Source organism: Amphiprion ocellaris, chromosome 24 (genome assembly GCF_022539595.1).
Source record: "Amphiprion ocellaris isolate individual 3 ecotype Okinawa chromosome 24, ASM2253959v1, whole genome shotgun sequence".
NCBI lineage: Eukaryota > Metazoa > Chordata > Actinopteri > Pomacentridae > Amphiprion > Amphiprion ocellaris.
The window spans coordinates 12,309,271-12,333,575 of NC_072789.1; the positions used below are offsets into that span (position 1 = coordinate 12,309,271).

At 40.8% G+C, this 24,305-nt stretch overlaps 1 protein-coding gene across 4 annotated transcripts in view; it reads left to right on the top strand.

Moving 5' to 3' along the window:
* The window catches only part of LOC111587753 (FERM, ARHGEF and pleckstrin domain-containing protein 1-like), a 75,757-nt gene that overhangs the window by 35,535 nt on the left and 15,917 nt on the right, over window positions 1-24,305 (top strand). For 3 of the 4 annotated variants that reach the window (XM_023297844.3, XM_023297847.3, XM_023297848.3), the window contains exons 3-13: window positions 2,944-3,048; window positions 5,371-5,413; window positions 5,607-5,685; window positions 9,397-9,494; window positions 11,747-11,861; window positions 13,305-13,452; window positions 14,858-14,953; window positions 16,356-16,522; window positions 16,607-16,675; window positions 16,845-16,920; window positions 17,889-18,090. In XM_023297844.3, the coding sequence (XP_023153612.2) occupies window positions 2,944-3,048; window positions 5,371-5,413; window positions 5,607-5,685; window positions 9,397-9,494; window positions 11,747-11,861; window positions 13,305-13,452; window positions 14,858-14,953; window positions 16,356-16,522; window positions 16,607-16,675; window positions 16,845-16,920; window positions 17,889-18,090 (1,198 nt within the window). The remainder of the gene's footprint in view (window positions 1-2,943; window positions 3,049-5,370; window positions 5,414-5,606; window positions 5,686-9,396; window positions 9,495-11,746; window positions 11,862-13,304; window positions 13,453-14,857; window positions 14,954-16,355; window positions 16,523-16,606; window positions 16,676-16,844; window positions 16,921-17,888; window positions 18,091-24,305) is intronic. The other variant, XM_023297846.3, reaches the window with a different exon arrangement.

Consider the following 24,305-nt stretch of genomic DNA (forward strand, 5'->3'; position numbering starts at 1 on the left):
CCTTTGCTGTCGTTTAAGCCATCTTCCTCTCAGATTCCCCTCCAACCTGTTCCTCGTCTCCCCTCTTAACCTCCTTTAAACCGAGATTAACGCGACCTGGAGCTGGATCCCGTCCACACTCCAGAGATCCAGCATCTGTCAGCCTCACTGTGGGAACACACAAACACACACAGGGTTGTCATTCAGTCAGTTTGTGTCCTGGATATATCCGACAGCAGCCAATGTCCATCTGCAGGCTGTTTGTGTGTTCGCTGGGTGGTGGGTTTATGCAGTGTGTGGGTTTATGCAGTGTGTGGGTTTATGCAGTGTGTGGGTTTATGCAGTGTGTGGATTTATGCAGTGTGTGGGTTTGCACAGTGTGTGGGTTTATGCAGTGTGAGGGTTTATGCAGTGTGTGGATTTATGCAGTGTGTGGGTTTATGCAGTGTGTGGATTTATGCAGTGTGTGGGTTTGCACAGTGTGTGGGTTTATGCAGTGTGAGGGTTTATGCAGTGTGTGGATTTATGCAGTGTGTGGGTTTATGCAGTGTGTGGGTTTATGCAGTGTGTGGATTTATGCAGTGTGTGGGTTTATGCAGTGTGTGGGTTCATACAGTGTGTGGGTTCATTGTGTGTGTGGGTTCATTGTGTGTGTGGGTTCATTGTGTGTGTGGGTTCATTGTGTGTGTGGGTGTGTCTCTCTACATACATGCGGTATCCAGATGGTGACAGACTCGACTCACACCTCGGCCTTCGCTGCTCCTCCTCATTTTTCTACTCACCGCTCTTTAACTGTATTTACTTTTCCTCTCCACCTACAGTTCAGTTGTAAGTCGCAGCGCCTGCTGTGCTTTTAAAATCCACTCAGACTCCCTGCTTAATGCTTTTTCTGCGTCTTTATCCTCCACAGTTCCATATTGCATTGATTAGTTGGTAGCTGCCGATACTTTGTCCTTTAGTAGTATACGTTAGATGTCCGGAACCCCAAAGAGTACAAGAAAGACAAAAACAGACTATGAAATAACCACATACACTCATTCATGAAATAGATAGGAATTATTCACTAACTTGTGAGGTAATTACTTGTAAATCTTTTATTGTGTTTTTATTAGAGCGTGACTGATGCTGGATTTTTGGTGCTGATGTTGATTTGAGGGAGAAACTAATTCTATTACCGATATGTTCTCTCATCTTGTGAGTTTCATTGCTTTTTAACTTTTTATGAATGTGTTTCATAAACTAGTTATCCACTTATTATAAAGACATAATTTGACTCCACACCTTCACCTGCTCAGCTGTGATGCGTTCTCTGCTACATGTGCTGCAGACAGTGCATTGTAAATAACTGGCATGAGAGCTCCTCTGCTGGACAAACTGTGTAATGACACTGTTTCTAAATAATCCCATGCTTCGTTTTCTGTATTCTGCTCTGAAAAAGAAAGTTTTCATGTTGGAGTATGCTGGAAACCATAATATCTGTAACAGGCCAATACCCACTGATGACATCAAGCAACCATTTTATGCCTCGGACTCTAGTTTTTATGTTATTTTTATAGAATCTTTCCCTGCTATGACTTTTGCTATTGGTAATTTTAACTAGCCATTTTTACTTTTATTCCATTTTTCTGTATTTTTCTGTTACTCTTTATATTGTCTTTATGTTTTTATTGCTCATAAGACATTCACAAAGCACAAATTGTTCAAAAACACGACAAAAATAGTATTTAAATGCACAAAAAAAATCACAAAGGCAAACATTTTGCAGCGGGTTGGAGTTTAAACCGTTGTCTTGATGTTTTTGCAGTATCATGCCGTCGTCATGGTGACAGTCGCGCTAATGTGGTAACGCTCCATCACATGTTTTTAATCTGTCACACAGCGAATAATGCAGTGAAGCCTGACTTTTCATAAAACTACATTGCAAAACAAATTGTAATGTCTGTCAGAAATTGTGTAATTATGTGTTTTCCAGTAAACATTCGGCCTCACACAGCAGCCACCAGTATCCATAAGAACTTTTCAGATTTTAATCCTGCTAGTCATCAGTTTTATGCTCTGTGTTCTGTGCAACATGTGTCTGATTTGATTTAATTTAATTCGATTTTTCTTTTTCTGTGCCTCCAGATCTATTCTGTTTTCCCCCTCGTTTGTGAATGTTGCTGTGCGGGATGCTAATGTCACACATGCACGTACCTCTGCTCGTCCTAGATGTCTCCAGATCGCATGTTTCGCTTTTTATAGTGTCGCTCCCCAGATTCAGATTAATCTGTGCTTTTGCTTGTGTATGCCTGTCACAGTCAGGAATGTTCGCCTTCGTAACTACACATTAACTTAACTAGAGCCGCATCAGACGCGCTGCATGTATAATAGCACGCTGTAACTCCTCAGCAGCTCTGCAAACTGACAAGCTGGTGCCATTTAGCTCGAATGGCACCAGGAGGGGATTATTCTGGGCTAATTTTGGGGTTTGCTTCCATGTCTCTGTCTATTTTAGCTCCACTTCTGGCTCTCCGGCTTGTAAGTGGAGTCCAAGGATGTCAGATTGTGGAGAAAGAGCTCACTACGTGATTGTAACGTCGCAAACGAAGCTCAGGTGTAGCTGCTTTATTAAACAGCTGATGCTTCACATTTGTGGTTGTTTCTCCAGCTGAGCCTCGGCCTCCAGCTATTCATTAGAGCTGAAGCCTCGAGCTCACATCAGGGCCGAAGGTCAGCGGCTTGTTAGTGAGAAGATCTACTTAATGCTTGAAAACACTGTGCAATTCTCAGGAAAGCTAAGTGACAAATGTGGAAAGTTATTAGATTACATGCTTCAGAATAACCTTTAAAACAGACTCACCTCGCTTCCATTAGCAGCACTCTTCTGATCAGATGCTCTGTGGCCTCTTCTCACCTCCGCTGACCTCCAGTTTCCTCTTTCTTTTAATCTAAATCTTTTTTTCCACCTCTGCTCTCGTCTTCCAGCAACGTTCGCCCGGCAAAGTGCTGTTCGACCTGGTCTGTGTCCATCTGAACCTGTCAGAGGGAGACTACTTTGGACTGGAGTACCAGGACCAGCGCAAGATGACGGTAGTTATTGGGTTTTCTTGTTATTTTTGCCGACAGACATTCTGTAATTATCTTCAATAATATCAATAACAATCGATGACACCAAAGCTTTCCACACAATAAAACATCAAGCACTAATCCACATGCTAAAGGACAGAAACATAGATGGAGAAGATTTCAATTTGCTCAATGCTCACAGAAAGATTCTTTCTCTTTTTCCCACAACTTAATGACATTAACCCCACTCTGGGGTTGTGTAATAGAAATTCACAGGGAAACTCTTCTCACACACAACCTCCACCTGGATTCAGGGTTTCTACATACACTACCGTTCAAAAGTTTGGAGTCCCCCAGGCAATTTCATGTTTTCTATGAAAACTCCCACTTTTATCCATGTGCTAACATAATTGCACAAGGGTTTTCTAATCATTAATTAGCCTTTCAACACCATTAGCTAACACAATGTAGCATTAGAACACAGGAGTGATGGTTGCTGGAAATGTTCCTCTGTACCCCTATGGAGATATTCCATTAAAAATCGGCCGTTTCCAGCTAGAATAGTCATTTACCACATTAATAATGTCTACACTGTATTTCTGATTCATTCAATGTTCTCTTCATCTGAAAAAATGCTTTTCTTTCTAAAATAAAGACATTTCTAAGTGATCCCACACTTTTGAACAGTAGTGTATGTCAGATTTGCTGTATGCTCCAGGGTTCCTCTGCTGTTCTTCTGGTAGAAACTCTGTTAATGCATTAAAAAAAAAGGAGAATTTAGCTGCAGCACTGTTCCCCAGACAGACCAAGCCATTTGTCAGTCAGTGCACACAAACAGACTCTCACTGTGCATTTCAGTGCCTTGGGGCATCAGAGCAGTTGTTTTGAAGTGGATCGATGGAACAGATGATGTAATGTTGAAGAAATAATTACAACATCGTCGGCTCACATGCACAGGGAGCTGCAGACCGACACACAAAGACACGAAGCCATACATCAAGTAGACAACCCACATTTAAGACGCATCGGAGGCCATTACAAGCAACGTGTCAAGCGTTTAGATTTAATGCGCTGATGATGTCGACATCACAACGCTGCTGTTATGGCTCAGTGTAGTGATGTGTCCAGTGGGACTGTTAACATTGTCACCGTTTTAAATCAGTGTCAGCTTAGTGCTGCAAAAAACCTGAATATAATATATATATTTGCATTTTCCTACAGGGCTGTGCTGTTCAGCATTACTTACAGGACAATAAAAACACATTTTAGTCAGCACACTTTAGATATATTATTTAAAGCTCGCTGCACAACTGGTTCACCTACAGTTCAGCAACATAGTTTTTACTGAGTTGATATTACTTTATTTAAACTGAAACTTTTCTTAGCGAGTTTCCATTTTCCTTCTAATTAGTATCAAGCTCCTGGCAGAATTTCCAGAAAGTAATTTGGATTGTTTTTTGTAAAATTACACACCTTTAAAGAGATTGTTCCATACTTTACTATCCGATGCAGCTTAGTCACTTGTGGCTTGAATTTTTTGTTTTACCGATTGTTGTTAAAGCAGAGTTTTGGGAGGTCAAACTTTTTGATATGTCATCGAGAATAATGAGATTTTTTTATAAAATAATGCAATTTTAAACTTAAATTTGGTCAATTTTCCCGATGAAGGTTGACACCACACGCTAAAGATCTGACCATTTTCTTGCCTTTTCTAGTGTTTGACTCTGATAAATGGTGTAATTTTGGTGATTTTGAATTTTTTTAAAAATATGACCTGCTTTCCAAAAGTGCTAATGGGCTTTGGGGTTAATATAATTCAAAAGGATGAGTAATATGAAAATTGACCATCGTATGTTTTTTCCTGAGAAGAGAAAATAGCATTAGAAATCAAACCATTTTTAGTACCAGGCTGTAAACATCTTAATTTCTGCTGTAAAGTCGGACATTTTAACATGGAGTTCTATGGGGATTGACTCATTTTTAAGGCCAGCTTCAAGTGGACATTTGAGGAACTGCAGTTTAGGTGTTTGCATTTTTTCCAGTTTTCATGGACCTCATACAACCTCAAGATGCCTTTAAAACCAAATGTTGCCCTGAACTGAATCATTGGAAGGTTTTTACATGTTTAATTTATCTGCACATTTTTATACCAACTAAAACAAAGCAAACCTGAAAAATGTCTGACATTTGCACTGCAGTACAGAGGTACTCAAGTTACTTAAACAAAGGTAAATGTTCTGAGCCTTTTCAGGAATGACATGATGAATTTCCCCTGGAGAAATGAATGATTATTGCGATTGCAGGATGTGCAGTAGTGTTTTACTCCAGCTGCTCTGTTCTCTACAGGTGTGGCTGGATCTGCTGAAACCGACGCTGAAGCAGATCAGAAGTGAGTAGCTTTATCTTTCCGGCTTCAAACACACCGAGGGTTTCTACTGTGGCACCAAACTGTCAGATAACATTTCAACAGTGTTGATTTCCCTTTTTAAAATGTTTAAAAGAAGACATTTGATTGTGTACCCTTTCTAAGAGCATCCAGAGGTATGTCTCTCTAAAGCATCTCCGTTATTTCCCTCCTTCAGGGCCTAAAAACACCATCCTTCGCTTCGTGGTGAAGTTCTTTCCCCCTGACCACACACAGCTCATGGAGGAGCTGACTCGGTACGTCTTCTCCACACTCAAACCACACCTATGTGAGGAAGAGCCTCTTAAATTAGAAGACGCACTGTTTTGCCATTGGTTTCCTGTCTGGTCAGGGTGTTTTCGGCCCTTCAGGAGGATTTTTCAGCAGCGATTTATGGTTTACAGCTGAAGCAGGGGCCTCGTTACAATCTGCTCTCATGTCTTTTTGTTCTTTTCTGTTGTTCCTGGTCAGACGCTTGCCATTTATAACACATTTATGTCCACATGCCTCAACATCAAACAGTTTTTTTTTTTGTTTTTTTTTTTGTCTTTTCTGGAACCCGGACACATTTCAGTTTGCCGTCTGGGAATCTCGCTCATGAAACCACTTGTTGTTCTGACGGGAGATGATTGCTCCAACTGCTGCACTGCACTGAAAAAAAACTCCTGTTTCTTTCTCTGGAAGACATATTTTCATCTAGTTATCTGGAGGAGGATCTTTAGCGTTCAAAGATTAGATTATATTCCCACCTTCTTGTTTCAAAAGTGTAAATTATCTGCGGCCATCTTGTCTGCCTGTTTGTTTTGTTTAGTCTGACTGAAGCCTATTAGAGCAACTGTTTGTCTGAGCTCATTCACTGCAGCAGCGTTCTCCATCCCATAAACAAAACACAAATCAGGAAATACTTGACCTTCCACATTTTCCCATGATGCTACGGTTCCCTCAGCTGCCCACATGGATTTTCTTGAGACAAGAAGGGGGAAGTTTGTCCAAACTAAAACCCTCTTCAATAATATGAAGTCCTGCATCTCTATGGAAACAGAACAACAATGACTAGAAGTAGAATGAATACAAAAATGTCTTCTGTACACTGTGATGCAGTTATAATGTCATAAATTATTATTTCTTTATACGTTTTAAATTTCTTTCCTTTGTCTTTTATCTACTGTGCATACATGTCCTGCAGTTCATCCCAGTTCAGCCCAAAAAGTCCCTGATTTTTTGTCATGTCACTGTTGGTTACGGCTGAGTCACAAAAAAGTCCATGGTTGCATTAAGAAGCATAAAATTTTTCGTTTTTTGAAGAACATGGTTACATCGAATGGTTTATTTTTGAGGGATTTTTGAACAGGACATGTAGAATAAAGTGGTTTTGGTGAATGATCACAGTGGTGAGTGGTTCAATTTCCACTGGAATGCTGAAAATTATTTCTATATTGCAGATTCTGGCTTGGATAAATGGTGTAGTTTTGGTAATTAAAAACAAATAAACAAGCAGTCTAAACCTGTCGGTGGGTTTTAGGGTTTTTAGAAGGTTAATATCTGGCTAAATTATGAGAAAGTCAGAGTTTTGTCCAGTGAGTATGGGATTAATCCACTTTTCTGCACATGTAGATGAAAAGTGGCACCAGAAAACAGAATCCCCATAAATTCTGTTAGTTCATTTGCCTGTAGCGTGCTCCCTTGATACTCTTTAAGCTAACAATGAGGCTAACCCGCATCCACATGATTCCTTCTGATGCAGGGTAGAAATAGAAAAGCATCAGATGTGTTCTGGTAAAAGCTACAAATTTGGAGGTATCAGCTATTAGGAACACTAAGTTTAGCAAAAATCTGTTAAATGATACAAAGAAGATTTAACTCTACAACTGAATATCTTCACCAGGTGCCTTAGCACATTTTCCACCGACATCCTCTCAGCTGCCCAGTTTATTCCTCCGTTCTTGCATCTTGTTGGATCGTGCCAGCTGACTGTAGCGTTAAACGGGAAGTGGGCACGCTGCCTTTTTTCCTTTGTTTGGCCCTCAGTGTTTCCTTTGATGGGTAATGTGGGCACAGAGTGGCCAAATATGTAGATTTTGTGTATATACCGAGCTGTCACTGGCCTTTTATTGGAAGTGGGACTCAACAGTGTTGCTCCACTATGGTTAAGAGTTGTGCTTTGATGCTAAAACATTACCATAGCAATCGTTTCTTTTAAGGTTTTTAACTAATATGATGCATTTTGCTGTAAATTTGTGCATCTTAGTGAGGTTGTACAAATGTCTGCTGTTGTTTGACTCCAGGCAAAATGAAAACAGTCTAATTATAGAAGCTTCATTGGCTTTATTAGCCAGTTAATCATGCAGTTATAAAAAGGTCGAAATGGATATCACATTAAAAGATGCTGTGGATCGTTGATCACACTCGTCGATGAATCAGCTGAGCTCCTGTTCAGCCATGTGGGAAAAAATGAAAGTAGAGGTCAATTTTGTCATTTTGTACTGAGAGATTGTGTTTCGCTTGCTTCATTTTTACCATGAAATATAGAACAAATGCTCAAGAAATAATGTAAGTCACTGCAAATGATCCTTCACAGACTATGATTGAGTTGAATCTGCATTTAGTCTTTGAGCTGATAGGAGGTTTTGTCCCTCTGAACCCCAAACCCCACTGGCAGGTTTGAAAGACATATTATCCTGTAAAAGAAAATACTAAAATGACAGCATTTAACAGAGCAGAAACTGGAAAAACAGAGAAAACCATTGGGCTTTCAACTTCCGAGTGGTTCTTGAATATATAATATGGAACATGTAGTTGCATTAGGAACTAGAAAAGCACTCAGAGAGCGCAGTTCTCCGCCAAGGCTGCTCATTTGTTGTATGATTCCCGACGGATGAAATCTTTAAAAAATTTGTGGTCCGCAGTGGTGGATTTGTAGTAGGATCACAATCAGCTGATATAGTGTTCAGTTGTTGTCATAGTTACAGTGACGCCATGCTGCTATCTCGCAATAATACAGAAATCGTTAACAAATCCGTGGATCCAGACTATAACCCCCATCACTGCCAAAATCTAATCACTTGATCCTTGTGTCATTTCTGACCTTCCCTGAAAATTTCATCCAAATCTGTTTGTCCGTTTTTGAGTAATGTTACGACCGAACAGACAGACAAACAAGCGCTGATCATCACATCACTCTGCCTCGTTCCTTGGCGGAGTAAAAATAGCATTTTTTATATGTTTCAGTCATAATTTTTTTTTTTTAAAAGAACCTTTTTGCTTTAACTAGATCTTGTGTATTTCATGTACTTCAAGTAGCAGAAATACTGTGATGACTTGCCAGGACTATCACAGGAGCAGTTCCTCACTGGAGGGGGCAAAGTTTCCTAACCATTGACTTTTGATAGTTCGTCCACTTACCAAACAGGCATCAGTGACTGAAGCAGCTGTCTATCGATGTTCACCCACCCATGCTATCACTATTCCTGCTTCTGGATCTTCGCGTAGCCCTGCACGGTTGGCAGGCGGGTGCCATGCCTTGCCAAAGGACAGCCCGTGATTTGGTCCGAGACTGCTATTAACAGCTAACCCTCATATCTGAGGGCCGTTCCTCTATCCACCACCTGAGGATGCATGTTTGCCCCAAGCTCTGATAAATGGTGTCATTTTGAATCAGTCAGGTTGAAGAAATATTAACTTTCATGAAGCCCAGATTGCAGTAGAAGCAGCTGAATGTACAGATATTAACAGAAAAGGTCATTTTCTCGAGTAGGAATCAAGCAGGAAGTCGGTAAATGCGAAGGATCAGCAGTATTCAGTGTCTGGATGTGTATAAATACTGATCTTTGATGGTAATGGAATTGCTTTTAACGCTGTTGAGTTTTTATAGTGTGCATTAACCTCGTAACCCCTTCCTCGCCTCTGTGCTCCATTATTCATCTCGCTTTCCTTCTTCCTTTCCTCCCTCCATGTCTTTCTGTCTCCAGGTATCTGTTCGCCCTGCAGATTAAACGTGATCTGGCCTGTGGTCGCCTGATCTGCAACGACACCAGCGCCGCCCTTATGGTGTCCCACATCATTCAGTGTGAGTGCAACACAGAAAATACACAGTCCCAAAAATGTCCGACCAGCTGCTTCCTTTTTCCACATCTTTAATTTACATCAACTGCGAGGAGCAATAAGTAAATTAATAAATTAAAAGTCCAACAATAATAATTAAACGGTTCTCTAATAATTTCCCATGTACGGACTGTTAGACTTAATAAAACAGAAAGCAGACATCTGTATCTGATACGCGAGGAAACATAATGAGGGAGATGTCCGGTATTAGTGGATTCACTGGGGATTCATTTAATGCTGCAGATGACCTTTTATGTGTGAATGAAGCCATTTCTGAATAACAAAACAGCTTTTAGAGCTCGGTGAAGCCACAAATGTTAAGTTTTCCATGTCTGAAAATAGCTTCAGTCTCATTGTAGAAAGAATTCCATTGTTTATGTGGAGGGTTGTGACAGATATTCTATTTGTGAGATGATGCAACATCCAATAATTTAATAATTTACTGAAAATATAACAATAACTGCACTTAGCTGAAAAATGTGACAAGCCGAATGCATTACTTGGACCAGTAATAATGTAATATAATGTCTTAAGTGGCATGGTTAGAACATTTTACTCGTTATGTAATCCATGTCAGGTTTGTCATGTTGTTCCTAAAACTGATGTAAAACAGCACTGAAGTCCCCAAGTAACATTTCTGGAAACCTTTTTCTTAGACTTAGATGACCTTATGAATCCCTTGGAGGGAAATTAGGTTGTTACAGCAGCATGGATATTCAATAAAGAGATAAACAGTAAGACAACACGGAACATTAGGGTGTAAAGTGAAGGTAAAATAAAATAAAATTAGATTAAATTAAAATCAAATAAAGCAAAATAAGATAAAAACATATAAAATACTAGAAAAGCACTCAGAGAGTGCAGTACTCCACCAAGGCTGATCATTCCCCCATATGACATTGTCAGAAATGCAGCAATTTTTTAAACAAAAAATTCAGCATTTGTTTATTAATTATTCATTATTAGAAATCACAGCAACATAGAATGTGGCCATTTAATATAGATGTACCCACAAACAAAATGACTTTACGCTGAGCACAGGCATGTGTTATGCATGTGTACGTTATGTACAGATACCAAATAGCGTGCCCAAAATATGTAGCGGGCAGTGGGAATTGATAGGACTCAGAAACACCCCACAATTTAATCAATTTTTATAGGTGTCATTTCTGACCTTCCCTGAAAATTCCATCCAAATCCATTAGTCCATTTTTGAGTAATGTTGCGCACAGACAGACAGACAGACAGACAGACAGACAGACAGACAGACAGACAGACAGACAGACAGACAGACAGACAGACAGACAGACAGACAGACAGACACACAGACAGACAGACAGACAGACAGACAGACAGACAGACAGACAGACAGACCAACGGCAATCGTCACATAACTCTGCTGCGTTCCTTGGCAGAGTAATAATATAGAAAAAATCAACGCAATATACAAAAATGACAGTGTTTTTTAAATTTATCTTTATTATCTTTATAGTATTCTTCACGGATTCAAAACAAAACACCTGAGATATCTGCACATTTTACATTTCAGAGAAAAAAACATGCATTCTTACACTAATAACAACAGTTCCAAAGCCATTAGGACCTTTTTCAATGTCTTTGAGAGCCTTTCCCTTAAGGGCTTACCTGAAAAACGTCATTGATGTGTGTCACTGGTTAAAGTTTAACCTAATTTCATTGCAAGTTAACAAACATAAAGAACATCACTTCAATACAGAGTTGTATTTTGTAACATTTAACAATTAATCCTTCCCACTTACAGCATTGTGCATCATATTTTAGTGAAATAAAACAGCCTGTGGGAGCATCTCAGCAGCCCATCATCACTGTTGTCATTCTGCACCATATGTGGAGGATGTAGGACTCACAGACTCAGTCTGGCGGGCGGCTCAGCATGCTTAAGGACGTGGCCTGGTTGTCGTGGTAACCGTCGGTGCTGAGGCTGCGGGTGGTGCAGTGTGTGAGGTTGTTGTTGCTGCTGTTAAACAGATGGAGACACACGCATCAGCACCCTTCATCTCATCTACAGCCCAGCAGACGGTCATAGTATAAATAAATCTACAAGAACCAATACACAACTTATTCCCTTTTTAACCCCCGTCCTCGTCTCTTCTCTGTCTGCGTCTTTATTTAATGTTATCTGTCACATCCTCTTCATCTTCACTTCAAATAAATATTCGTCTTTCCTCCTTCCACCAGCCGAGATCGGGGACTTCGACGAGACCCAGAGCTGGCAGCATCTCCTGCACAACAAGTACCTGCCCGACCAGGACGCCATCCGAGACAAGATCACCGACTGCCACCGCAAGCACGTGTGAGTGTTTGTGTGAATACATTCAGCATTCAGCAGAAGATCAAGGGATGGAGTCTATAAAATGTCAGGAAACGGTGACGGCTTCCCAGAGATCTACAAATGTCTCTTTTTGTTTGTTTTCTTTTACTGCAATATAAAGTCCTGCACCTCTATAGAAACTGGACAATTGTGACTAGAATGAGAGCGAATATCCCAAAACTGTCTTTTTTAACACAATTGTAATGTAATGAATTCAACGAATTGAAAGAACTAGAATCATCATCTGACTCTCAATGCCAGATAGATAGTTTACTTTTCACGTTTAATTTCCATACTTGTCTTCTGTCTCCTCTGTGTCAACACTGCAGAACTGCTTGAATGCAGTTTAAACTCTCAGAGAGAAACCTGAAAATAGGATTTTACACAGTGAAGCTCAAACATCCAGCAGGAAGGTAAACGCATTCTGAGTGGAGGAGGCAAAATGTGCTTTTTAATCGCAAACATCTACTTATTCTCAGGAAGGTACAAACAATCCAGGTCATTCTGTTTCCCTGGAAATAGCTGCTCAGGATTATCTCTGCTTGGAAAACAAAGCTGAGCTGGCCGGGGCTCAGTTTGTGAGTGGCGCTGAGCTCGGAGGTGTCAGGACGGATTGTTTTTAGCATAAACACACGTGCAGAGATTGTTTGTCCGCTGATTTAATTAAATGTGGAGTCACAAACACTATTGCACAATTACACCCAGCGCATACGTCTCCCTTCTGCAGAGAAGTTTATCTCTTTAACCACAGCTGCCAGCGAACACTCTTCTAAACCTCTCCCCTGCAGTGGTTTCTATCTGCAAACAGAGCACATGTAGCTCCCTCTGCACCCCGGGGACCACATACAGTCAGCAGTAGAAGGGTGCTGGTTGCAAATGCATGACATTTCCTTCTTTTCTGCATGTAAAATCCCTGAAAACTCCCAGATAAGAGCCGAAAAGCAGATCTAGAGGGTGGCTAACTTGCCACCCTCTCCCTCCCCCCTTCAGTCCCTCACCCCTGCCTCGCCAACGCAGGAAGGAAGTGGCTAATTCAGCGGCTTATACAGGAAAACGGAAGCTATTTTCAGATTTTGTGAGGAAACAAAGTCCTTTTGTGGCCGCCGTCTGATCCTGTGGTTTGTTTTCAAGACTTAAGATAACAGAAAACTGGAGAGTTTGACATCTGCAACACTTGGTTGTTGATTACCTTGAATGTCGAGTAATCAATCGAGAAAGTGCGCTTACTGTTGTTGCCATGGTAACAACAACAAGACTGGGTGTGGAGACAGACACTTTTATCTACGAGCAGATAAGAACTGAAATGAATGTTTTGCTGCCTCTGATTGAGGAAGAGTTGAAATCACCACCTGATTGATTGATTGATTGAGTGATTGATTGATTGATTGATAAGTGATTGGACTGATCGATCGCTCTCCTCCACAGCGGACAGACTCCAGCAGAGTCGGACTACCAGCTGCTGGAAATCGCCCGGCGGTTAGAGATGTACGGTGTTCGTCTGCACCCGGCGAAGGACCGAGAGGGAACCAAGCTGAGCCTGGCTGTGGCGCATACCGGGGTGCTGGTGTTCCAGGTAAAACTGAAATTAAATGACCTGGATCCATATCTACACAAAGAAAATCCAATTTTATTTCCACTATAGTGTGAGAGTATCTCATGATTAATGGCATGACTGCAGAAAGGATTCAGTCTGAAGAGATTTGTTCAATAATGAACAAAAACAGATAACATTTTAATCCACAGTATCATCACGACTAATGACGTTTTACCAAAAGAAGAAAATAAAACAACAGAAGCCAGAATTTCAGAATAAAAGGACCCTCCTCTTGCAGCTTTTCCCTCTCCGTTAATATCTTTAGCCTTCTCTATTATCCAGGGATGACAAACCATTTCAGCATGCAACAGGTGAGTTTGCCGATTAAGAATTATAATTAAAGATATCAACAACATAATTTTGATTAGTCATCATTACACTGATATCTGTAATATTTTTCAAAAATTTTGAACAGTCAAAAAAATGTGAGTAATAACCTTCTTAAACAGTATTCAACAGTCTGGCCAATGTTTGTGCAATGCTTCTGTTACTGAAATGATTCATTTAATGTTATCTTCATTGAAAAAAAAAAGCTTTTCTTTCACAAATAAGGACATTTCTACGTGACCCAAATGATCCCAATGGATGAATTAGTATGCAATTTGAAACAAAAAGGCCAGCGATGAATAAATTCTCACCAAAAACAAGGCAGAAAAGCAACTTCACTGATCCTTTACTAACTCTGAAATACATAAATTGCATCTATTTAATGTAACGCAGTCCTCAAAACACATCTCTGATTTTTTACTTTTATCCATCTGATCCCTTGTGCTTCTGGTGTAACAACATTGCTGACAGTTTGAAACTGTTTTGCTGGAATGTGAGTTGTTCCAGAAATGTTTACAAGGCTGAAAAATAGGTTTGAGCTGTAAATTCCTCAGATTGCGAGGTCGTCAAATATCTTCCTCGGCTCATCTCATGGTGGAAGGTTTTCTTGTGCGAATAAAAAGCCCAAACTGACACAAGGTCACACTGAACTGCAGGATCAGGTTTAAACATAGAAGCTTCGGTCAGCCCTTGATGGTTTAATGAAGGCCAAGGCTTCTTTCTAACAGTCTGACCAACACTTTCAGAAACCAAACACGAGATGCATCATCTTTGGACCAGACTGACCCCAATTAAGTCCAGTCTGCACTATTCTTTGCCCTGATTTTTCTCCCACTTTTTCAAAGAGTGCTGGGTTCTTGAAAATTTAGCTGATATGAGGGCTTGATTAATTGGATCCTGAGGTTTTCAGCCTCCACCCTGCAGGAGAACCTCTCAGATGGGAAGAATGCACTGAGTGGTGGCTTTTGCTTGCTTGATCTTTTCTATTGAAATGCACATAAAAGTGTCTGTAGAAGAAGTAAATCTAATGTGCTTTTCTTGGTGTCTTTCTTCACAGGGCTACACAAAAATTAACGCCTTCAACTGGTCCAAGATTCGCAAACTCAGCTTCAAACGCAAAAGATTTCTGATCAAGCTGAGAGCCGACCCCACTGTAAGTTCATCTAACACCGTCTTTATGTTTTTCTTCACTAAATATTAATCTGAAGGAGATCAGATGTGCACATACACTACCAGCCAAAAGCTTGGACAGACCTTCTCATTTAATGTTATTTCTTTATTTTCACGACTATTTACATTGTAGATTCTCACTGAAGGCATCAAAACTGTGAATCAACACATGTGGAATTATGTAGTAAACAAAAAAGTGTGAAATAAGTCAAAACATGTTTCATATTTTAGATTCTTCAAAATAGCCACCCTTTGCTTTGATTACTGCTTTGCACACTCTTGGCATTCTCTGGATGAGCTTCATGAGGTAGTCGCCTGAAATGGTTTCCAACAGTCTTGAAGGAGTTCCCAGAGATACTGAGCACTTGTTGGCCATTTTGCCTTCACTCTGTGGTCCATCTCATCCCAAACCATCTGGATTGGGTTTAGGTCAGGTGACTGTGGAGGCCAGGTCATCTGACGCAGCGTTCCATCACTCTTTCTTGGTCAAATAGTCCTTACTCAGCCTGCTTTAGCATTCACTTCATAGTTAATGGTATTTTTTCTTTATTCCTTTAATGTTTGACCTACTTTGGGCTCAATTTTCAATGCAATATAAAGTCCTGGAGACAGCACAACCATGGCTAGGAGGAGAGGTAAGTCAAAAATGGTCATACATGAATTTCTTTCTCCAAAAATTTGAAAAAAAAAAAAAAAAAATGGAATCAACATGCAACATTTTTGAAGTTCCAAGAGGTGTTCCCAATACTGCAAAAAAAAATGTTGACTCTACATCTTGGAGATAATTATTTAATTCATTGATAATGTGCTTGCATATTTGTCTCCTATCTGCTTCATGTAAAAAGTGCCTGCAGTTCAACCCAGTTCAGCCCTAAAATGGCTGAATTATTGTCATGTGACTGTTGGTCAGAGCTGAGTCACTCCTTGCTTCATGGTTGTGTGAGAAGCACAGAATTTTTTTTATTTTTACAGAATCAGATTTGAACAAACAGTTTATTTTTTGTGAATTTTTAAGTTTTGCTCATTGAGTGAATTTTTAAAAATATAACACGTGTTTCAAACCTATCAGTGGGTTTTAAGATTCTGAGGGTTTGTAAAGAACTTTAGGGTCAATTTTAGATGGTTTTTGTATTGTTTTGCTTTTACACCTTTTTGTATATTATTAAAAATGATCATTTATGCCTTCCTATAGCGCTTGGGGAATGTGATTGGTGCCACTTCCTATTTAATGTGGCTTCTCTTTGCAACAAACCATTTGCAGGATGAAGTTCCAGCTGCGAAATGTTCTAAATGTGTTTTTCCAAGTTAGACAGTGTCGCCTTTCCTTTACTTCTTGGCCTTTTCACTGCTGTGTTCTCACTCATATCTACCTGTGCGTACTCCAGCAGAACGCCCATCACGACACGCTGGAGTTCGCCATGGCCAGCAGGGATTGCTGTAAGATTTTCTGGAAGATCTGCGTCGAGTATCACGCCTTCTTCAGGCTCTTCGAGGAGCCAAAGCCCAAACCTAAACCCATCCTGTTCACCAGAGGATCCTCATTCCGGTTCAGGTGAGGAGAGGAAAAGAGGCAGGAAAAGCAACACCTGCATTCATCTTTTCTTTTGAACATGCTTTTCTCTGCTTGCACCTGCAGCGGTCGAACCCAGAAGCAGATCATCGATTATGTGAAAGACTCGGAGCTCAAAAAAGTTTCATTTGAAAGGTTAGCTTGTTTAAGTCATTGCCTGAAGCAGATCTAAGCTGAACAGCTTCCGTCACATCGTAACTGTTCCACAGCAGTTACTATTGTAGCAAAGACTCCAAACAGTAATCAGATTCCTCCATTTGCTCATTGGCGGCACATGGTTTCAGCTCATCTCTGCTCTTTTCAGGAAGCACAGTAAGATTCTGTCCAGCGGTAGCATGTCTCCACAATCTTCTTCCTTCAGATCGCAAGTGCCAAGAGAGGTAACCACACTGAAACAGGCTCAGACCCTTTATTCACTTGCAGTCTTGTATTTTTTCTTGGAACTAGACTTGTTGTGCATATTTACAGGCTCTTTGCGTCTGTTTTTATGACTCCTCTGTGTCTTTCCGTGTAAATCTGGAGCTTCTGAGTACAAAGCTGTTGTTGTACCGAGTGAATGTGCAATTGTGTGCTTTGTTTAAGGCTGTTCCGTAAATAACTATTCAGTCAAAGTCAGTAATTTGCTTTAACCCTCTGAACTTCCAAACCATTTCTGGGCATTTATTTGCTCCTGTCACATTTTTACTCACTGGGGGCTTCATTTCTCACTGCAATATGAAGTCCTGCAACTCTGTGGAAACAGAACAACCATGGTTACAAGTAGAGAGTCCTGCCAGATGTGAACAATGCTGGGAGAAAAAGTGTGAATATGCCTTATTTTCAGTATTTTCTACTTCTATTTTTCATTTGTTGCGGTCTCATATCTGCTCTGTGTTGAGTTCAGCTGAAAAACTGAATTTTTGTCATATGACTGTCATAACTGTGTTACTAATGGAGTGCACCAAGGAGCACCAATTTTTTTGTTTTTTCACAGAATGTGGACAGCAAAGATTTCATTTTTGGTCAATTTTTAAATGAAACATGCAGACTAAAGTGATTTTGATGTAATATCACTGTTTTAAGCTTCCGTTTGGTTGAGTTTTCCACTAGAATGGCACATCACAGGTGGGCAGTTTAAGGATCTTTGTCAAGGACAAAACCTGATGATTTTTCCTGTTTCTGGCTCTGGTAAATGGTGTAATTTTTGGTGTTTTTTTAAAGATAGCATGCCTTTCAAACTTGCCACTGAGTTTTGGAGTTCAGAGGGTTTGAAAGCCCAGTTAAACAAGAAGTCTCCCCTCTAACCTCTTTAATCCCACATCTCCTTTTCTTTGCCCCCATATTGTGCCTTTTTTTGCCTTATTTCCAGAGTGCCATGTCGGTCCCGTTAGCAGACCAGCCTGACTCGGCCAGACTGGGCCATCAAGCTGAATCTAATGGTTCAGAGGAGCCACCGGTGGTCGCACATCCCACCAACGGTTTCCACAACGTATCAGCAGCACCTGGATCAGACCCAACTCAACCCCGACTGAACCACCACCACGGCATAGACCAGCAGCTCCTCAACCCAGGTCCATCCTGCAGGGCAAACAAAGGCAGCAGCTCCTCTATTCCTTACATAGACTGCAGCGACATAGACAGTGAATGTGATGTGACAAAGAACAGCAGGGCTACCAGGGGCCACAGCAACGCAAATGACAGCAATGAGGATGAGCCATCTGTGTTAAATAGGCACGGGGGTAGTGTTGGTCGCAATGGGGGGCAAGCTGGGGGTCTGTTCGGAGTTGTGAATGGGTTCTACCACACCAACCACCAGGGAGTGATGCAGCAGGGTAACGGGAACATGGCAGATAGGTCTCCGGTGTCCAGCAAGTTTAGTCACGAGCTCACAGATGACGAGGTTTTGCCGAACGGAGGCTCTTTTCATGGCCGCGTCCCGCTTCACAGCACGCTGCTGGATGAAATCTTTCAGGGTCGAGACAAGCGAGGCGCTGCGTTGGGTCGACCATTAGGAAGCGGGACTCGTAGTCAGTGTTCCAGTCCGGTGATCAGCAGCTTCCATCACCGTACAAGCTCGCTGAGTCACGCCGAGATGACAAACGGTCACGGTCAGCCGCGCTCGACCTCACGGTGGGACGACGGCGGACATTATTTCAGTAAACGTCCCGGAGCAGTCCCCGTCGAAGCTCCCAGTATCCCGCCGTCATCCCACCCACCAAACCACTACGGCAGCTACTCCCCGATCACCTCGAACCGCACGCCGCCACCACATCTGGCCAAACCGTACAATAACAATAACATGAGGAACCGCTCTGATACCGATCCATTCATTCTCAGCCAGCTGACCTCCACCCCCATCCACCACCATGACCCCTACCGCTCCGGGCTGCACGGCCATGCGCCTTGTTCCGCCCCGATGGAGCGGCGAATGATCATAACCAACGGCAATCATGGGAACCTCATGGTTCCAGGTCAGGCGCGGTCTAATACGGTGCAGCGGTTATTTGGGCGTCAGGGAAAACCGGGCAACAGCCCGTCGCATAACAACCACAACAACCTAAACCAGCCGGTCCAAATGATCGACGGTTCTACCAGCAGTGGCACCGACACCAGCGACACGGAGTCGGACACCGGTAGCAGCGCGTACAGCCACCCGCTAATGTATGGAAACCCGGCCGCCGTGAGCTCCATGAACTCGGTTAACTCAAACGGCATGAATTCGTCCCCGCTGCCTCATAATAAGTTCTCCTTTGGGAGTCTGCAGCTGGAGGAAGGTGACGATGGTGAGGGTGAGGAGGAAGGCTGCTACCGCTTTAATGAGGAAGACATAGGCGGTCGAGTTTTTAGCTGCTGAACGGGAAAAGAAATCGAACCAGAAATTAACGATACAGTCCTGTTATGTAAAAAAACTTCTTAATTTAGTATATTACAGATAAACTGACTAACGTTTCAAGCCAGTTTTGTCTGCTGAGATACTTCTCTAATCTCTATTATATGAATACTGAAATACAAGTACCTTCCAGTGAACTCATAGTAGAGAACTACTCCACTTTTATATACTTTACGCACACATTCTAACATTTTTTGAGGTGTGAAAATGGAGATGTGAAGTCCTGTCTCTTCTGCTTTGCCCCTTGGACCATATCTAAGGAAACATGCATACAGGCAAGAGACATGTAACAATTGTGCCATGAATTACACATATATCTGCCAATTTAAGATAAGCTTGCAAGTCAAGAAAATTACCAGTTTTGCACTGTGTGAGTAAATATTCAGTAGACGGACACATAGCACAGGATATCTGGAGATATCTTTGTTGTAAAGACTGTAAACTACCATTTATTTTGTGAACTTTCGCCTGGTACAACATCAGGAGCTAACACCACCAATGGTCATTACCTTGGTATATTTAACCTTGTAGATGAAGGGCAATAGTCTTAAGAGAGGTGAACTTGTCGACACGCTATGTTGGGATCTACAGCTATGCAGCAAATCTGTTTATCTGTGCACGGGATTGCTGGAGAATTCAGGACTTTCTGTTGTGTTTGGGCACCGTCAATGGAAAGCATGTACAAATGGAAGCACCCCTGAAGTCCAGCAGCGAATACTTAAATTGTAACTTTTTTTAATGATTAATTGTAAAGATGCGGATGACGGAGACTCAACTTTCTTAACTTGCAAACTGATCTTTTAAATTGGCAGACAACATACATTTGGAATTCATGGCAGCGTTCAGATACTGTTGACTACTGTACATGTTTTTGGAAGGGCAGGGCTTCACCTTTCTGCTGACATTTTTAAATGAAAAATGTGTGTTTTTTTGTGTGGTGAGTATAAATATCTGCTCTACTTTTAGATAAATCAACTATAACCTCCATTGTTTCTATGCGAGTTTTCATAGTTAATGCTGATTTTAATCTTTTTTAAGGCAGTCAGCTCTTTGTAAAAAAAAAACAAAACAAAACTAAACAATGAAATGAGCATAGATATTGTTTAAAGAAAAACCTTCCTTACAATGTGCCATAACTTAAAAACTATATATTCAGTGTAGATGAATGTGCAGATGAAAAATCTAGAGGATCACCTTCACATCTGGAGAAGTGTTTCTACAGTTCTTCCTTGTTTGTCTTCAAAAATCATTTGTTAGTGCTGAATATATTCCATTTAGGAGAAATTCCGTTGATTGTAGCTGAGAAATGAGAGAAACCTCCTTGTTTGCTGATGAATTGATTGGCATTGATTGTGACACTCGATAGCTTGTTGGGTTCTGCTGCCGTTCTGTGGCATTAAACCCTAATATGACTCTGTAGTGGTAATGTTTCCCCTTTTGTAGTGTCCTGTGTAGCATTTTCTCTAAATCAGACTTTTATAACTATTTGTCTTGTGCAATAGAAGGGCTTTAAGGTGGTAGCTGGAGTTCGTGAACGGATTTAATGGGGAAGTAGTGGAGGTTCAAAGGGGAGTCTTTGGTTGATCTCGCAGGAATCATTGAACTGACATGGTCCCTTTTACCTGTACAGTGTATCTGAATGTTCTTGGTAGAGAATGGCTCGTAGGTAGTAGAAAAACTGTGTTTAATGTGAAAGCTGTTGGGATCTGGGAGGAGGGAAGCTGTAGCTTTCAGACGGTCTGTTTGTCTCATTGGTTTTGGCCGAGTTGACGTCCTTCTCTTCTGAGCACTTTTTAATGCTTCCAGTCAACTTCTGTCTGTCTGTCTGTCTTTGTTGTGGGCAACTTGCACTGTAATTTGGATGTTTGTGGTAGAGCCTTTTTATAGTAAGTTCTCTTTTGTATTTACCCTTAATGGAAGAATTTGAATAGATTTGCATCAATTAAAACCGTTAGGGTCGTGTTCAAACCCTCCCTAGCCTTTGTATCTGTATTTTTGATAACTGCCGCTCCGACGTTTCTACTGAAGATGTATTACACTGCTTGGGCTTTTTTCAGTCTTTATTTCTTTCTGTGGGTCTTTTTTCTTTCTCTGACGGTTTCACACGCACAATAAGCGATAAACAAACAGCCATTGTCCTTAAATCATCCATAGCCGAGTGCTTTGCTTGGCTTGGCCCCTGGCATGCACGACAACCACAAACAAAGGTAACTCGCTGTTATCTGTCACTTTCTTTGGATGCCGCTTTCTTACCTGGTCCAGTGCTGTTTATTGAAGGCTTCATATCCTTTCTCTGTCATTGGCTGGCTGGCTGCTCACTGCAATGCCCCTCTTTTTTTTAATGCTCTTACTGCAGTGTGAACAAACTTTACCCTCTGACCCCAAGAAATTTCTGGGTGTTTGTTTCCTTCTGTTGCATTTTTAATTAAGTTGATTTTCTTTGATTATTATATGGTACATCCTGACAAAAAGAATAATCTTCTTCATGTCCCGAAAACAAAGTCAAGAAAAAGGTTATTCTCAATATATATTTTTTTTGGGAGTCAGAGGCATACCCACTAGCAGGGCAAATTCTAATGTTACTGATACTTTTGCAAATTGGGTTTTGCTTCCGAACTCTTCTTATGAATGTTTAAATGAGCACGAAAACATCTCTTTAAACTGTGCTTTCTGAAACATTAATGTCAGTGGTTGAAGCTCTAAGGTGACTTAACTGGGACTAAATGTCATCAAGATTTTATCACTTCTTGGAAGTCAAACAAGCTTCTCTTTCCTCAGAGCTACTGCTTCTTCCTGAAACCAATGTTCATGCTTCACGCTCTGTAAATGCACTGTGTTTCTGAGCATGTTTTTTGGGGGAAAAAAGGGCTCCTCAGCACTGTTTCTTACCATTTCCTTTTCTTCACTGTGAATGCATGTTAACTAGGCTAAAGAATTCCCTGCTTTTCTGTCATTCTGCTCTGTTGTTGCTCACTTTGTCACTCGGTGTTTCTGTCATGGGGCGCCAAATGGTTCCAGATGTTTGAAACCTAGTTGGTGCAGTTAGCAACTAAGTGTAGCTTCACACTTTTTCTGTCACAAGCTCCTCTTGTTGGATTTAACAATTTAATGCCTTTTTTTTGCCACTGCGCCCTCATGATTAATTAACTGCACCATGTCTTTTTCAAATATTTAAGAACCATTTCTGTTTTGCCCCAGGCTTGCTTTCCTCGAGGAGAAAACATGGCCGACTCAACTCTGGTACTCAGAGAAAGCGAGAAGGCGAAAGTAGACAGACACAAGTAAAGTTAAGCTTAATGCATAATGTAAGTGCAAAAAAAAAAAGATATCTTTGAGAGTCGAGGCATTTTATTTTGTTCGGCATGAAAGTCTGAGTATTGTCAGAAGGTGGACAAGCACATCATGAATACTGGAGTTGAGTCCACCTTGTCTTTCTGTCACCAAACAACTTACAGTCGGGCACTTCCACTGTTATGTAACTTTAATGTACTGTACATACAGTAACAGACTGATAGATTGTGATTTTATATTGTAATTTGTATGTTTATGGCATTAATCAGAGCCAAATTTGCTAGATTTCCTTTGAAATGAAAAGTAATATCATTTCTTCTGCATTGTACACACTGTGGTGATGGGAACATCTCGATATGTTAATATCAAGTTGCTTAAAAAAATTGGAAAATGCACTTTTTTTTGCTTTTTGCTGAAAATTAATTAAGATTGATACCTTTCATATCTTTGTGCTAAATATTAAGCTACAGCTAGCATCTAGTTAGCTTAGCTCCGCAGAAAGCCTGGAAACATGGTGCAACAGCTAAACTAGCTCTGTCAGAGCCAACAAAAGCCACCTATTAGCACAGCATGACCTTATTATTTTACTTATTTGTACAAAAACTGAATTGCATAAGCGACAGGTTGTAGTTTTAGTAAGATTTTGTGACCTCTGTTGTCATTTTTTAACTTTGGGTTAGGGGGTTAGGGTCAATAGCTGTTCCTGGTCTAAATGTTAAGCTAAGCTAACCAACATCATATTTGACATACAAATATGAAAGTTAGATGAGAATATTGACACCACTTTCATAGTTTTGCTCTGAGTATGAAACTACAGCCAGCAGGTAGTTAGCTAACTTAGCAGAAAGACTGAAAACGGGGTTAGCCTAGGTGTGTCGAGAGGCCACAAAAACCACCTGTTAGCACCTTGAAAGCTCATTATTTTACTCCTTATGTTTAATTTCTTTAATCTGTACAAAAAGTAAATTGTAAAATCAACAGGTTGTACTTTTATTTGGACTTTGTTGCTGTTGTTGCCCCTTAGCTTTGGACAGAGGCTAGCTACCTGTTCCCATTCTTAATGCTAAGCTAAACAAAGCAGCTTAATATTTCACATTAAAGTGGCATCAATCTTCTCATTTAATTCTCAGCAAGGACACAAATAAGCATATTTCCTAGTATGTTAAACCATTTTCTTAAATTAAGCTGATTTAAATGACATTTTAGAAGCACGTCTGTGCTTCTCTTTCTCTTTACATGTTACACTTTGACAGACTGACTTCTTTTAAAGGAGTAAACTAGCTTTCTGGCTGTTCTTCTAATGCTGAAATATGAAGATTGGTGGCAGTTTAAGTTTGCATGTTATGTATCCTCTTGATTGTCTTTTATGGTGCATGTCAAGGCTGTGAAATGAAACAAATGCTGAGCATGCAGAGGCTGACTGCTTCCAATCTGAAGAACTGCCAAAAAGTCTTTAAATGAAGAAAGGCATTGAAATGATAACTTTTCCCTTAACGCACACTGACTATGAAGTCCAAACCTGCACTGACTCACTGGTTTTCTCTCACTCTTGTAACACTTTGTATTCCTGCACATCTGTCCTTTTTTATTTTCACCACCAAACAT